Raw genomic sequence first — 13,637 nt, forward strand, 5'->3', positions numbered from 1 at the left:
AACCCCGTGGACCATCTCGAAGATTTTGAAAAAATCTGCATCACCACGCAATCGATCGGAGCTCTTGCAGATTACTTAAAGTGCAAGTTGTTTCCATTTTCTCTTTGTGATAAGGCACATGCATGGTTTAAGTCTTTGTCGCCTGGTTCACTCGGATCATGGGACAAATGCAAGGCTGCCTTCCTTAACCATTTCTACACCACCTCTAGATCAAAGTTCTTTAGAGACAAGATTTATGGGTTCCAACAAAAAGGAGGCGAACCTTTTCATGAAGCTTGGGATCGTTATAAAGGCCACATTAGGGAATGTCCTCACAACGGTTTTACAGAGACATGCATCTTGAACACCTTCTACGAAGGTCTTGAATGGACATCTAAGGCACCTCTAAATGTAGCAAGCGATGGAAACTTCATGACAAGGACTGTGGAAGAAGCTTACATCTTGATTAATAATCTTGCTGCAAGAAGCAGAAACAATTGTCCTGATCAAGGAAGAACATCACGTTCTACTTTCCATGATCATAAGGAAATTGAAGAACTTAAAGCCATGGTGAAATTGTTTCTCAAAAATCAGTAGTGTTCTGTTAATATCTGCGAAGCAGTTAATGCAGCTGAGATTAATCATCAACTTGCAGCACAAGAGCACGCCCATATGAATCTCCAATCTGCTCCAAAATCATCCACAACCTCTCTAGACAACAAGCTCGAGCTTATGGTGCAACCACTTCTTATGAAGCTGCAAAAACTAGCAGACGAGATGTGGATATAAGAGTGGACAGCTTATACACTGACCTTAATGGTAAATTTGAAGCTCTTTCCACTCATGTTGATAGCATGGACGTGCAGCTATCACAAACCATAGATAGTTCAAAAAGCACCGAAGTTTTCAAGAGACGAATCGCTGAGGTGCATGAAAAAATCGCCCAAGACACCGCAACCTTAAGCTTAACTTAGACAACATGAATGATCTTAGGTACAAGTTAGACATCATGTATGATTACTTCAAAAAGAATATTGAGGAGTCATTTCAGAAGTTCACTAAACTCTCAACTCATGTGAAGATCCTCGAGAAATAAATCGGACAAATTGGAGAAAGTGTGAAGAGACAAGATGGTCATCTTCCAGGAAAAACCGTAGATAATCCAATGTGGCGTTGCAATGTCATAGACACTGATGGTGATAGAGAAATCACGCCTATTACTAGCAATCAGGACACTGAAGTTGAATCTCCAGTATGTCCTGAAGATTATGATGCAATAGGAAAAATTCCACGACAAACAAAGCTTCATAAGATAAATGATTCGGTGAAGTTTGTCTTCCCCTGCATAACTAAAGGTGTGGAATTTTTTGACTCTCTATGTGAAACAGGAGCAAATGTGAATGTGATGTCTAAAGCAATTGCAAACTAGCTGGGGATGTGTGATATCAAACCTCCTCACGGTTCTGTTAAGTTTAGAGACAATTCAAGCGCGATTCCATATGGTTTCGTAACGAATTTGATGGTGCAAGTAGGAGGGTGTCTTGTTCCTGTTGATTTTCACATTTTTGAGATGGAAAATAACTCTCTCAGGAAATTAATATTTGGAAGTTCATTCCTTCCAACAGTAGGGGCAGTTGTTGATTATCCCAACCTATGAGTTTGTTTCTCTAAAGTCAAAAAGAGAATTTTCTATCCTGCAGTATATAGTGATAGAAGCTCTTACTGTATAACCATCTACAAGAAAGAGAAGTTGATTTTAGACCCTGAAGATAACAAGGAAAGGTGCCAACACGGTTCTATACAAGTCCCTTTAGTCGAGCCTAAGGGAGTTGTCGAACTGGATTACTCAGCTACTTTGGAGCGAGAAAATCTAAGCACAAAGCAAGAAAATCTAAGCGCAAATCAAAGAAATCTAAGGGCAAAACTATCTCACCAGATGCAAGCTCGACATTGACTTTTCAAAACCTTATTGGAGACGTGGAGATGGTAATGATAAACTAGTCACCCCAGAGGAACGTTCAACCCCACCTCCAAAAGCAAAACCTTCCAAGCTTCCCTGATTTATGCATTTCGCAAATTACCTAGCAGCAGAGGTCGAACCGCCACGATTTTTTGGCTACAACAAAAGAAGCTCGTGCATGATGTTAGAAGATACTTTTGGGATGAACCATATCTTTATAAGCAGTGTTCAGATAACTTGTTTTGAAGATGCATCTCCGAAGAAGAAGTTCCAGGCATCTTATTTCACTGTCACGGATCTAACTATGTTGGACACTTTTATACTGATAAGACTGTAGTGAAGGTTTTACAAGCTTGTTATTAGATTGGTGGCCTACCATGTTCAAAGACGCCCATAAATTCATATCTAAGTGTGATGCTTGCCAAAGACAAGGGAACATCAGCAAACGACATGAGATGCCACAAAACTTCATTCAAGAAGTCGAAGTTTTTAAAGTTTGGAGAATCGACTATATGGGTCCTTCTCCTTCGTCTTTTGGACACAAGTACATCCTTGTTGCTGTTGACATTGTGTCTAAGTGGGTGGAAGCCATAGCTAATCCCACAAATGACGCAAAAGTAGTAATGAAGATGTTCAAGTCAATCATATTTCTAAGATTTAGTGTTCCGCGAATCGTCATTAGTGATTGTGGTTCTCACTTCATCAACAAAGTGTTTGAGAATCTCTTGAAGAAAAATGGAGTGAAACATAAGGTAGCTACACCTTATCACCCACAGACGAGTGGCCAAGTTTGATTCAACGGCAGGTGTAAAACGTTTGATTCTGTTAAATGAGTTAGACGAGATTCGCAATAATGTCTATGAGAACTCTAAGATCTACAAAGAGAAGACTAAGGCGTTTCATGACACGAAAATAGTTCCTAAGATGTTCTCACCTAACAACCAGGTTCTACTTTATAACTCACGGTTAAAATTGTTTCCCGGGAAGCTTAAATCACGATGGTCTGGACCTTTCCAAATCAAAGAAGTTTTACCCTATGGTGCTGTGGTTCTATGGAACTGTCAAGGAGGAGACTTCACTGTCAATGGAAAACGTCTTAAGCCATATATTTCAGACATTCAAGAAGAAAAGGAAGATCCGATCTCCTTAGCAGATGCGCCCAATGCCTAAAAGACGACCAAGTCAAGCTAACGACTTAAAACAAGTGCTTAGTGGGAGGCAACCCACTCGGTATTTTACGTATTTCCCTTTTCTATTTATTTTCTATTTTGTTGCTTTGTTTTTGTTTCATTTAATTTCAGGTTTTACAAAGAAGAACGAATAAAATACGAGCAGAAATCATAAACCGGAAAACGGCCATCACTCCGGCCCTGTTGAAACTTCGACCTGCGGTGCCATCTTTCCAACCGCGACTCATTCTTCTGGCAAGGTAAGTACATCAAAACACTTCAAATTTCTACTTCCTTATCCATCCTTTCTTAGATTTTATCAGACTGAGGACAGTGTGAAATACGTCTGGGGAAGGATGTTCATCCGTTACTAACGAAAAATTGATTTGTTTGGAGTTGTTTTAGACGTCAAAAAAAAAAAAAAATTCAAAAAGTTTTCGAAATTTTGTTTTTTTCTTTTCAAAAATTTTTCAAAAGTTTTCAAATCAGGAGCATAATAAACAATGCTATGATGATTTAGACCAGTGTGGTTCTACACTATCTCCTTGTTATATCTTTTTGTGATTTAGGCCTAGATTAGGCGGTAGCTAGAGTACATACACTACTAACTCCCACCAGAGGACTTCTATTTATGAAGATTCTCTCTGAACAGCATATACTAGCTCATCTTATTTGGACTTGACATTACATAATTTTCTCATTGAAGAATTAGATCAGGGAAACGAATCATACATTCGGGATTCCTTTATCCTTTTACCACTATTTGTTGATCCTGAATGGCTAGTTTATCTTTAGCTAGTTCCCCACTTAACCTAACCTCTTTCAAACCACATGCGTTCTCGTATTTCATTGCCCTATATGCAAATATGTGCAAAACGTTGGAGAGAAAGAGGATCAACGCGGTTTTCAGTCACTGAAGACAGAGACCTGCAATTTCACCGGGATGATTCAACAAAGGAGAACACTTGGTTTGTCTCAGAAAAACTGAAAAACAATGGTATATTTTCGTCCCTTAGTCTCTCTCTCTCTTAATAAAAGGTTGTTTTCCCTTAAAAAAAAAACACAAAAAAAACCTTATAGAGTCTAGGAGGATCGAATTTTATCCTTGAGGCGAGCCTTGGTTCGATTATTTGGAATCTAGGGAGATTATCTTTCTGATTCCCGAAAAAGATCTAAGTTTAGGGGAAGTAGTTGTTTACAATCAAAGAGGAAAGACTATGCAACAACATTTGGCAAGGAGAAGTGAGTGAAAATTGCGGATATCAACAAGTCACTCTCTCGATCTTGTGGTTTTGCATAATATCTTGCATCCTCCAGATCTTCATGTAACCCAAAACACTTTAACTCCACCACTTAAATAGCCCTTAATTACCAAACGCCGTCTACCCTGAATGATGTCTTTAATGAGAATTCACTATTACACTTAATGAATGTAGAGAGCTAGTTGACTGGAAGTTAGATTTTAGTGTGTAGATTTTTGCATTATGGATCAACAAACTAGTTATGTTTGTATTTTGGTGAGAATTTTCTAGACTATATCCAGGTAGATGTTTTACGATAGGTTATTGTTTAGAAGGACGGTCACTGAGATATCGTTTAGTTCCTGCGGATTTTTAAAGATTCTTTCCTGGCTTGATCTATGTTTTGTTTGAGGACACCGAATTTTGATCACTTTTATGGATTATTTTTAATATCTTATGCAGGTGTTTTAACTCTGTTTTCAATGGTTTTTAAGTGATTTATATGTTTTAGAGTTTTAAAAGACTTTTCAGGAAACTTGGACTAAAGATATGCAATTTGGAACAAATGAGCAATTTTAGATAAATGTAGACCAGCAGAAGTATGGCACTCGATGAAGACCTTCTCACCGTCTGATCATCCCCAAAATATGAGACAATATAGAGAAGACAACCAGATTTCTAATGCAATTGATTTGGAGACAATACAACGGTTAGATCTTCAGATATTCCCGATGCACTAAAGACAGAAAATGCAGTCTCGAAGGAGGGTATAAGCCGCGACCGCGGCCAGACAAGGTTTCCTCGTGGTCAGGACCACCGCGACCGCGGCCAGACATCGCAGACGTTCAAAGATGACCTAATTCAAGCCCAAGTTCAGCCCACTACTTATCCTTCAAACCCTAGACGTTTTCGACGAATTAGAAGGCTATATATACTCGTTTTAGGTCATTCTAATGACCAAGTCGTGGAGAGAGAACAGAAGAGAGCCGCACGCCTCGGAGTTGCCGTCTTCGGGAGAAGAAGGAGTCGCCGAAGGAGCCATCATAGATCTCCATCTTCATCCTCGTTCTTCATTCTTTACCTTTCTCTTATTTAATTTCCAGCAAACTATAATACTTCTGTGATGTTATTATACACAATGATTGAGTAATTCCCTTGTTGGATTATAAGGGATTTTCAAAGGGATTCATGGATTGATTACTGGTTTATTAGAGTAGGGTTTATTTTTAGAGTTCTTCGTCCAAATGAGTGTTTCGTGTATGTGGCTTTGATCGATCATATAGCTACTGCGATTAGGTTGATTTACTCACCGAAAGTGTTGTCGAATCGATTAACCATATTTAGATGAACAAATTCTCTTAGAGGGCGTGAGTCGATCGTTTTGTGAAATTATCAAATTAATTTGTCTAACCACTTAGAGAACTGAATGGGAGTTTAGTATATCTGAGTGAATGGATTTGTGATTAGTACTACGTGAGTAGGTTAGTCTGGGTTTAATTTCAGGAAACTCTATGTTTAATTCTCTTGTTAGCTAGTCTATGATTCCCAGTGAATTCCCTAACGCCCAACATTAATATTTGGAAGTTCATTCCTTGCAACAATGGGGGCAGTTGTTGATTATTCCAACCAAAGAGTATGTTTTTCTAAAGTCAAAAAGAGAATTTTCTATCCTGCAGTCTATAGTGATGGAAGCTCTTACTGTATAACCATCTACAAGGAAGAGAAGATGATTTTAGACCCTGGAGATAACAAGGAAACGTGCCAAAACGTTTCTATACAAGCCTCTTTAGTGGGGCCTAATGGAGTTTTCGAATCGAGAAAATCTAAGCACAAAGAAAAAAAATCTAAGCGCAAATCAAAAAAATCTAAGGGCAAAACTATCTCACTTGATGCAAGCTCGATATTGACTTCTCAAAACCTTATTGGAGAAGTGGAGATGGTAATGCTAAAGTAGTCACCCCAGAGAAACGTCTAACCCCACCTCCAAAAGCAAAACCTTATGAGCTTCCCTGGTTTATGCTTTTTGTAAATTACCTAGCAGCAGAGGTCAAACCACCACGATTCTTTGGCTACAACAAAAAGAAGTTCTTGCATTATGTTAGAAGATATTTTTGGGATGAACCATATCTTTATAAGTAGTGTTCAGATAACTTGTTTCGAAGATGCATCTCCGAAGAAGAAGTTCCAAGCATCCTTTTTCATTGTCACAGATCTAACTATGCTGGACACTTTTCTACTGATAAGACTGTAGCGAAGGTTTTACAAGCTGGTTATTGATGGCCTACCATGTTCAAGGATGCCCATAAATTCATATCTAAGTGTGATTCTTGCCAAAGACAAGGGAACATCAGCAAACAACATGAGATGCAACAAAACTTCATTCAAGAAGTCTCCCATGATTTGATATTATTATTTACTTGTTTTTAAGTTTATTAATTGCTATTTTTGTCACGATTCACAACCCCCCAAACAAACACTCATATTTTCATCTTAGCTCATTTCTCATCTCAAGTAAACTCGTATTGTAGTTACTTGATCTTCAGTGGATCGACCCCTAAGTACTACAACGTACATCTGTGCGCTTGCAGAAAACTAGGGTTAAAACCTGAGCACATCACCTTGAAATTCCTCCATTGTTTGCTGCTGTCAGGATTTATACACTTATCGTTTCCTCCTTTAACAGCTAGCTCTAATGTTTCCATTCGTTGCCCAGTACACTAACTTGCTTCAACAGCCATGTAAACTGTTCATTTTTATCTTCTGCCACATCCTTCATAAAATGACTAAAGCCTCTACGGCGACAGGGACGTACTTCAACGTTGCAATCCCCTACCGATGTTGCATCTTTTCCGTCGTCTGTGCTCGTCCCTCTATCTTTTCGACGGTCAACAATGTGTCTTTAGTGGGTTCCTCGTTTTCTCCCCTGAATACACTCAATTAAGGGGCATGACATATCACCTCCAAGCCATTCGGCTTTCGAAAATAAATATTCCTTCTATATCAGAACTAACATATATTCCACTTTCTGGTCCCTTACCTCATCATCCCACTCACCCCACCCACTACTTCTTTTAAGCCCAGGCTCAACCATTCGATTCATTGCTAACTGCATAAGGTGATTCCAACGTAAATAATAGCGTCCAATGTTGAATATAATTAAAATTGGTAGATAAAAACTTATACTGGAATCAAATTCCACTTCCAACACATCGTTTAGGGATACAACTGCATTATTTGGGAAACCGGCCTCTGGTAGATTGAGGTCAATGATCCGTACACCATCACTTGGATCGGGTAGTTTCTCAACGAGACCAAGGATTGCTCTAAATGCGAGTAGTTGTAAAGCCAGTGGGAAACCAGTTAATCGAATGATCTTTGCTGCAATTGTTTCCGGAACAATGAAATAGGGTCTTCCCATTTACCGGATGCCTTTCTACTCGGTCGCATTGTAACAATTGTCTTAAAACGACTCACGGCCCCATGGAAACTTAAGAAAGTTTTTGACATCATCCACCATTTTCACAAACCTGGGCATCGGTGTGTGGGTTTGGTGGTGGGCTATTAGAACGCAGTCCACGATTAGAATCAATGCAAGCCTGATTCTTCTTTCCCCATATATTCCCTTCTCAGTCTTTAGCATACTAGCAATATCAGCACAAGTCGTTTTAGGGTCCTCCCCAATCCACCTCCTCTAGTATTCATCAAGTTTCTTTGATTTTATTTCAACTACTCGTAGCCTTCGTCATACAAACTTACATTTAATTCAGTCACACTTTCAAACTCAGAGAGTGAAAATCTTCTTGGCTGTCCACCAAACATTGTCCACATTTTATATTTTTGCTTGGTTAGCAATTGCTTAGACAGAAGGGCGTGGATAAGCTTACAAGAAGTTGGGGCCCGATTAGCCGGAAGCAATAACCGACCAAAGTCTGATTCCAAAATACGTTTTAACTCTGCGGTGTCTCTAAGCTCTTTCCGAATAAATGTCAAAATATATGGTTTAGAATATATGTTGAGACGGCAAGTCAGAAATCTATTCGTAGCAAAATAAGCATGGAGGAAGGACGTCAGCCCGTCATCTATATTACTGTTTTCCTCCACAAAATCGCTTTCTTCCGCTACTGAGTTTACATACACCACCATTACATTATACAGTCGAGTAATTTAACTAAAATTACTAGGGAAGTGGGTGACTCTTACCAGACATAACAGAAAATTAAGGCTCAATTTACTTCTTTTAATGCTCGAGACTGTAGAGTTTTGAAATTGTCAAGATTCTGAGAACTGGCCTTGCCTTCTTCATGGCTCTCCGCCGTCTAGGTTTTACGGTTATATAAATTGCCTAACATTTGTTTTTTTCAACGGTTCAACCAACTTTAGTTTAATGAATTTAATGTATAAACCGGTTCCTTATAGAGAAGTTAATGAGGGGGTTGTAATGTCTTTTAGCCAATATAAAATGTGAGAAAGTGTTAGAGTAGAAAAAGTGATATATTGTGTAAATAAAAGTGAAAATTTGATCTTGAGTGTAAACAAATAAAGCAAAAAAAAAAAAAAAAGTTCTAGGATTATTCTAGCTGGGCCATATTGATGGCCTCAGTTTGAAACAAAAACTGTATCCTCGAATAAGAGTATTAAGACCCATGAATTTCAAAGAACATTACAGAAATGCCATCATTGCTTGACATCGTTCCCTTCCCCTCTTCCTCAAAGGAATTCTCCAGCTAAAACCCAGAGCTATCTCTCAGTTTCAGAAGCTGTTTCTTTCAAAGAAAATGGTTTCTGTTTCTTGCTCTTGTCCAGTTTCTAGCTTTCGCTCCGTAGAACTTGGAGCTCGTATTGTTCCTCCTCTATTTTTCGTCGGAAATCATGGACGAGTCACTTCCGGTTCGCTTCGAATCAGAGAAGGTAAGCCGTAAGCCTTGGAAAATTTCGAATTTCGTGATTTACTTGCTTCTAAGTGATCTATGTGCTTGTGCTTGATAATAAAGAATTGTTTTAAAGTAATTCTTGATTGAATTGCTTACAAATCGAAGTATTTATCAAGGGAAATACGATAATTAGCTATTTTGCATCGTCGAATCTGAAAGATTTTCGATGCAAGATACCAAACTAACCATATTGGGAAAATTAGATATGTTTACTTCATATTGTTGCTGTATCAGATGGTTTAATTATCTTTAATTGTTATAAAAATTTGTGAACTGTCAGGTTGTTTCCTAAACTTCAAGAGTGAAAACCCTCAGAGATTCGCTATTTCCGCGGTTGTGGGTAATAAAAATGTTGTTGCGCCTAAAGAGAAGAACGACGAAACGAATAGTGATTCTGAAAAAGTGGTAGATAACCAGAAAATGATCAAAGTTTGTGATAAGCTAATCGAGGTTTTCATGGTTGATAAGCCGTCACCATCTGATTGGAGAAGACTGTTAGCTTTTAGCAAAGAATGGGAAAGTATCCGTCCGCACTTTTACAAAAGGTGTCGGGAACGAGCAGATTCCGAGGAGGATAACCCTGAGATGAAGCACAAGGTTCATCGGCTTGCAAGAAAGCTCAAGGAGGTGAGAGACTTTGAAACTGAGAATCGAGTTTTTTACTATGTTATTTATGTGATTTGGATTTGTGACATTGGTCTTAATCAGGTCGATGAAGACATTCAAAGGCACAATGAGCTTCTGGATGTCATCAAGAGGACATCACCGGCTGAAATTGGTGAACTTGTTGCTAGTCGCCGTAAGGATTTCACGAATGAGTTTTTTGAACATTTGCATACTGTTGCGGAATCCTACTATGACAAACCGGATGAGCAAAATGGTATTTCTTATATGCCTGTCGTGAAATAATTGAAAGAGACGAAACAATACTACTGTTGCATTTGATGATTTTGTTTTTCTTTTTTTTTTTTTGGAAAGCTCTTGCATCACTTGGAAAATTGTGTATCGCGGCTGTACAAGCTTATGACACTTCAACAGAAAGCATTGATGCATTAAACGCTGCGGAAATGAAGCTCCAAGACATAATCAACTCCCCTTCTCTTGATGCTGCCTGCAGAAAGATTGACAATTTGGCTGAGAAGAATCAGCTTGATTCCGCGTTGGTTCTTATGATCACAAAAGCTTGGTCTGCTGCAAAGGAATCTAACATGATGAAAGATGAGGTACTAAACTATTAAAGCCTTTCTCTTTTTCTTGGAAGGACATTTTCTTTGCATAATATTGGAATCATACAATCTATTAATCTTATCTTTAATGTGTCTGATCTTGGTTCTTGACAGGTAAAAGACATATTGTATCATTTATATGTAACAGCAAGAGGGAATCTGCAGAGGCTTATGCCCAAAGAGGTGAGGATACTTAAGTATCTACTATCGATAGAGGATCCCGAGGAACAGATGAGCGCTCTACAAGACGCTTTTACCCCTGGGGAAGAGATCGAAGGGGCTGATGTAGACTACTTATACACGTAAGGACGAGAAAACTAGATAATATATAACATATATGTAGATATGGAACCTCAGGATGCGTATCTCCATGTGTACAATGCAGGACGCCTGAGCATTTGCAAAGCTTGATAAAGACGGTGTTGGAGGCATATCATTTCAGCAGGGAAGGGAGTTTAGTGAAGGAAGCGAAGGACCTTATGCATCCTGAGCTCATTGCCAAAATGGAACAACTCAAGAAGATTCTTGAAAAGACGTATATGTGATCAAGCTTTTACTGATCCTAAACTCTATTCTTAGGTTTCTATGTATGTGACTGTGTGTTGTATATGGTGTTTGACATTGTTCAGGTTTCACATATATATTTGATACCACCTTCAGACTTAGACTTTAGAGATATGCTGCAGTAATTCTTCCTTTTTTTTGGTTTTAATGTTACTATTTCTTCATTATAATGTAAATTCTATATAAAATCATCAACTTAATTTCAATGAGCTTTTTAAATCTTTAACTTTTTGTGTGTTCAGAATAAAACTTCAATATTTTTTTTATCCATTTTAAATATTCAATTGTTATTCATATAATTAGTTTACACCGTATATGAAATGATACTAAACGAAAATGGGAACATCGTTCGAATCACGTTAACAAACTAACTACAGTATTCGTTGTGGTTAAACAATGATTAACATGAAATTCGATATAAACTAAATTTTGACAAAATTGAAGCAAAATTCTCAAATCAAATTGAAGCAAAATGATTACACGGATAACAATTGAGAATTCAAAATAAGTAGAAAAAATACTTGAAGTTTTTTTTCTGGGCACAAGAAAAATTGAGGATTTAAAAAGCTTATTAAAATTAAATTGCTGATTTTATATGGAATTTTCCCTTAATGTAATATTAACATGTTTTACTTAAGAGTTTCTTAAGTCACAGCCCCAATGCACAAAGCAACTTCCTTTTTTTTAGTTTTGTTTCGAAGAAACCAGAGAAATTTCTCTTCTCCAAAGACAACGACGATCACAGCTTCTGTTACATTTAGTTTTAGAAATAGTGATTTATAGAAGATACCGATCGGATTACAAAGGAACTTCAGGAATTTGATAATGGAGCTCCTCCCACTCCCCCTCTTTGAACAAAGAACCCAATTCTTTGATAACCTCTCTTTAAACCTTAGACACGCTTATATACTACTTATTAACTTTTAAGACAAAACGACTGTGGATTATTCATTACTACTTAGATAAAACGACGGTGCAAACGTATCAGCTTCCACAAAGCGTTGAATCAAAGCAAAACCAAATGGAAAGAATCAAGGATTGTTTTGAAAATAAAGACGTTTTTAAGTTTTTATTTGAGAAAAGGGTAGTTTTATGTTTTAATTAGTTAGGGTAGGGACATACTTTCATAATGCCAAATTTACTCTTCTTTCTGAGAGAAAGAGAGACAGAGAAGTCTGCCCTTAGAGAGTGACAGACGCAGAAAATACCGTGGGTCCCAGGCGTAGTCTGTGTCCGCGCGCATAACAACCGGGAAGAGAGCACTTACGCACGTGATTGGGTCGTTTTTTGGGCCTGATTTCGAATTTCGGAATGAAATTTCCAAAAACCACCTTACTGGGCCTCGATTATGGGCCGAAAACTACCCAACTCATTAGACGTAAAACTACCCTTCCCATTCTCTTTTTATTTTTGGCAGGAAAAATTGTGGTTAATTAGAGATAATGGAGATAAATTGGTTAAAATAAGAAACAAAGTACCCTAACTAAATTAGAAGCCCTAGTTTCCCTTTCCAGAAGATGTTGAAATTGAAGGGGAAATTATGCAATGATCAAGAGGACAACAACCACGGTTAGCTACTTAATCCTATTATTGTACACCCATAGATTTGTCATTGTTATTTTCGAATTTTTTCGTTCTGGTGTTCGCTATTTGCCAGTAGTTTTTTAGATATGGTGTTCGCGATTTGCAGTGGATGCGTTCATTCTTGTTATGGCGGGAACATGGATAAGGTACTATACAGGAGATTGGGATTTCAAAATGGACATATCTCATCGTGGAAGGTGCATAAATTGCAAAGATGTGTCCGGACCAGATAATTTGAGAAATCTGATTGCGCATGAGTTCGGATTAGACCCGAGAGTTGTTTCGGTGGAGATTTCCTACTGGTTTGATGATGTTCTAGCTGAGCTTAATGGTGATGGGAGTTGTCCATGTGTGATAGTTACTCCTCGAGAGTACAAATTCTTCCTTTCGCTGCGTAAGTCTGACAAGTCTGTGAATTTATTTGTGACATTCAAGGAGTCAGTAAATGGTAAAATGGTGAGATTGAAACGGAAGGAAAGTCTTGAAGTTCAAATTGCTAGGGAACGGCGAAAGTCCTTAGGGCCAACAAACTTCATAGCCTCTTCTTCGGCAGAGTCTAGTCAACCCGATGATGAAGCAGATGATGAAGCTATCGATGATTGTTTGCTGATAGCACATGCCGAGAAAGTAGAGGCAGAGGCCGCAATGAACACCTCCAAAGGTGTACAACCTGAAGCTGTCTCTGTAATCCATCCTCCATTGGGATTAAAAATGTCCCAGGAATCAGAAAAAGTAGAGGCTAAGGCCAGCACTAACACTTCCGTTAATGTAAAACATAAATGTTCCAAGTCACGCTGTCTCTGTTGACCACCCTGAGTTGGAATTAAAAATGTCCCAAGAATCAGTCGAGGCGAGAGATTCGGAAGAGAAGGAAGCTGATGATGTTGACGATAACGCATACGACTCTATGATGATTATGATCCGGATTATGATTTTGACTGGGGGAATGATACGTACTAGCAGATGGTAAGGATTTCCATTCC

General features: G+C 38.3%; 1 protein-coding gene and 1 non-coding gene across 2 annotated transcripts; one reads left to right on the forward strand and one right to left on the reverse strand.

Annotated features, from left to right (window-relative positions):
- Window positions 1–215: 215 nt before the first annotated feature.
- Window positions 216–323, reverse strand: LOC112083721. Its single transcript, XR_002897856.1, has one exon. It is a non-coding gene; the product is annotated as a small nucleolar RNA R71 (small nucleolar RNA).
- An 8,687-nt stretch (window positions 324–9,010) lies between these two features.
- LOC18012611 (uncharacterized protein At4g37920) lies at window positions 9,011–11,276 on the forward strand. Its single transcript, XM_006395962.2, has 6 exons — window positions 9,011–9,257; window positions 9,561–9,907; window positions 9,989–10,160; window positions 10,259–10,503; window positions 10,621–10,808; window positions 10,892–11,276. Exons 1-6 carry the CDS (start codon window positions 9,125–9,127, stop codon window positions 11,049–11,051), a joined length of 1,245 nt encoding a protein of 414 aa, XP_006396024.1. The 5' UTR covers window positions 9,011–9,124; the 3' UTR covers window positions 11,052–11,276.
- The last annotated feature ends 2,361 nt before the right edge of the window (window positions 11,277–13,637 follow it).

Source organism: Eutrema salsugineum, unplaced genomic scaffold (assembly GCF_000478725.1).
Source record: "Eutrema salsugineum unplaced genomic scaffold, Eutsalg1_0 scaffold_6, whole genome shotgun sequence".
NCBI lineage: Eukaryota > Viridiplantae > Streptophyta > Magnoliopsida > Brassicales > Brassicaceae > Eutrema > Eutrema salsugineum.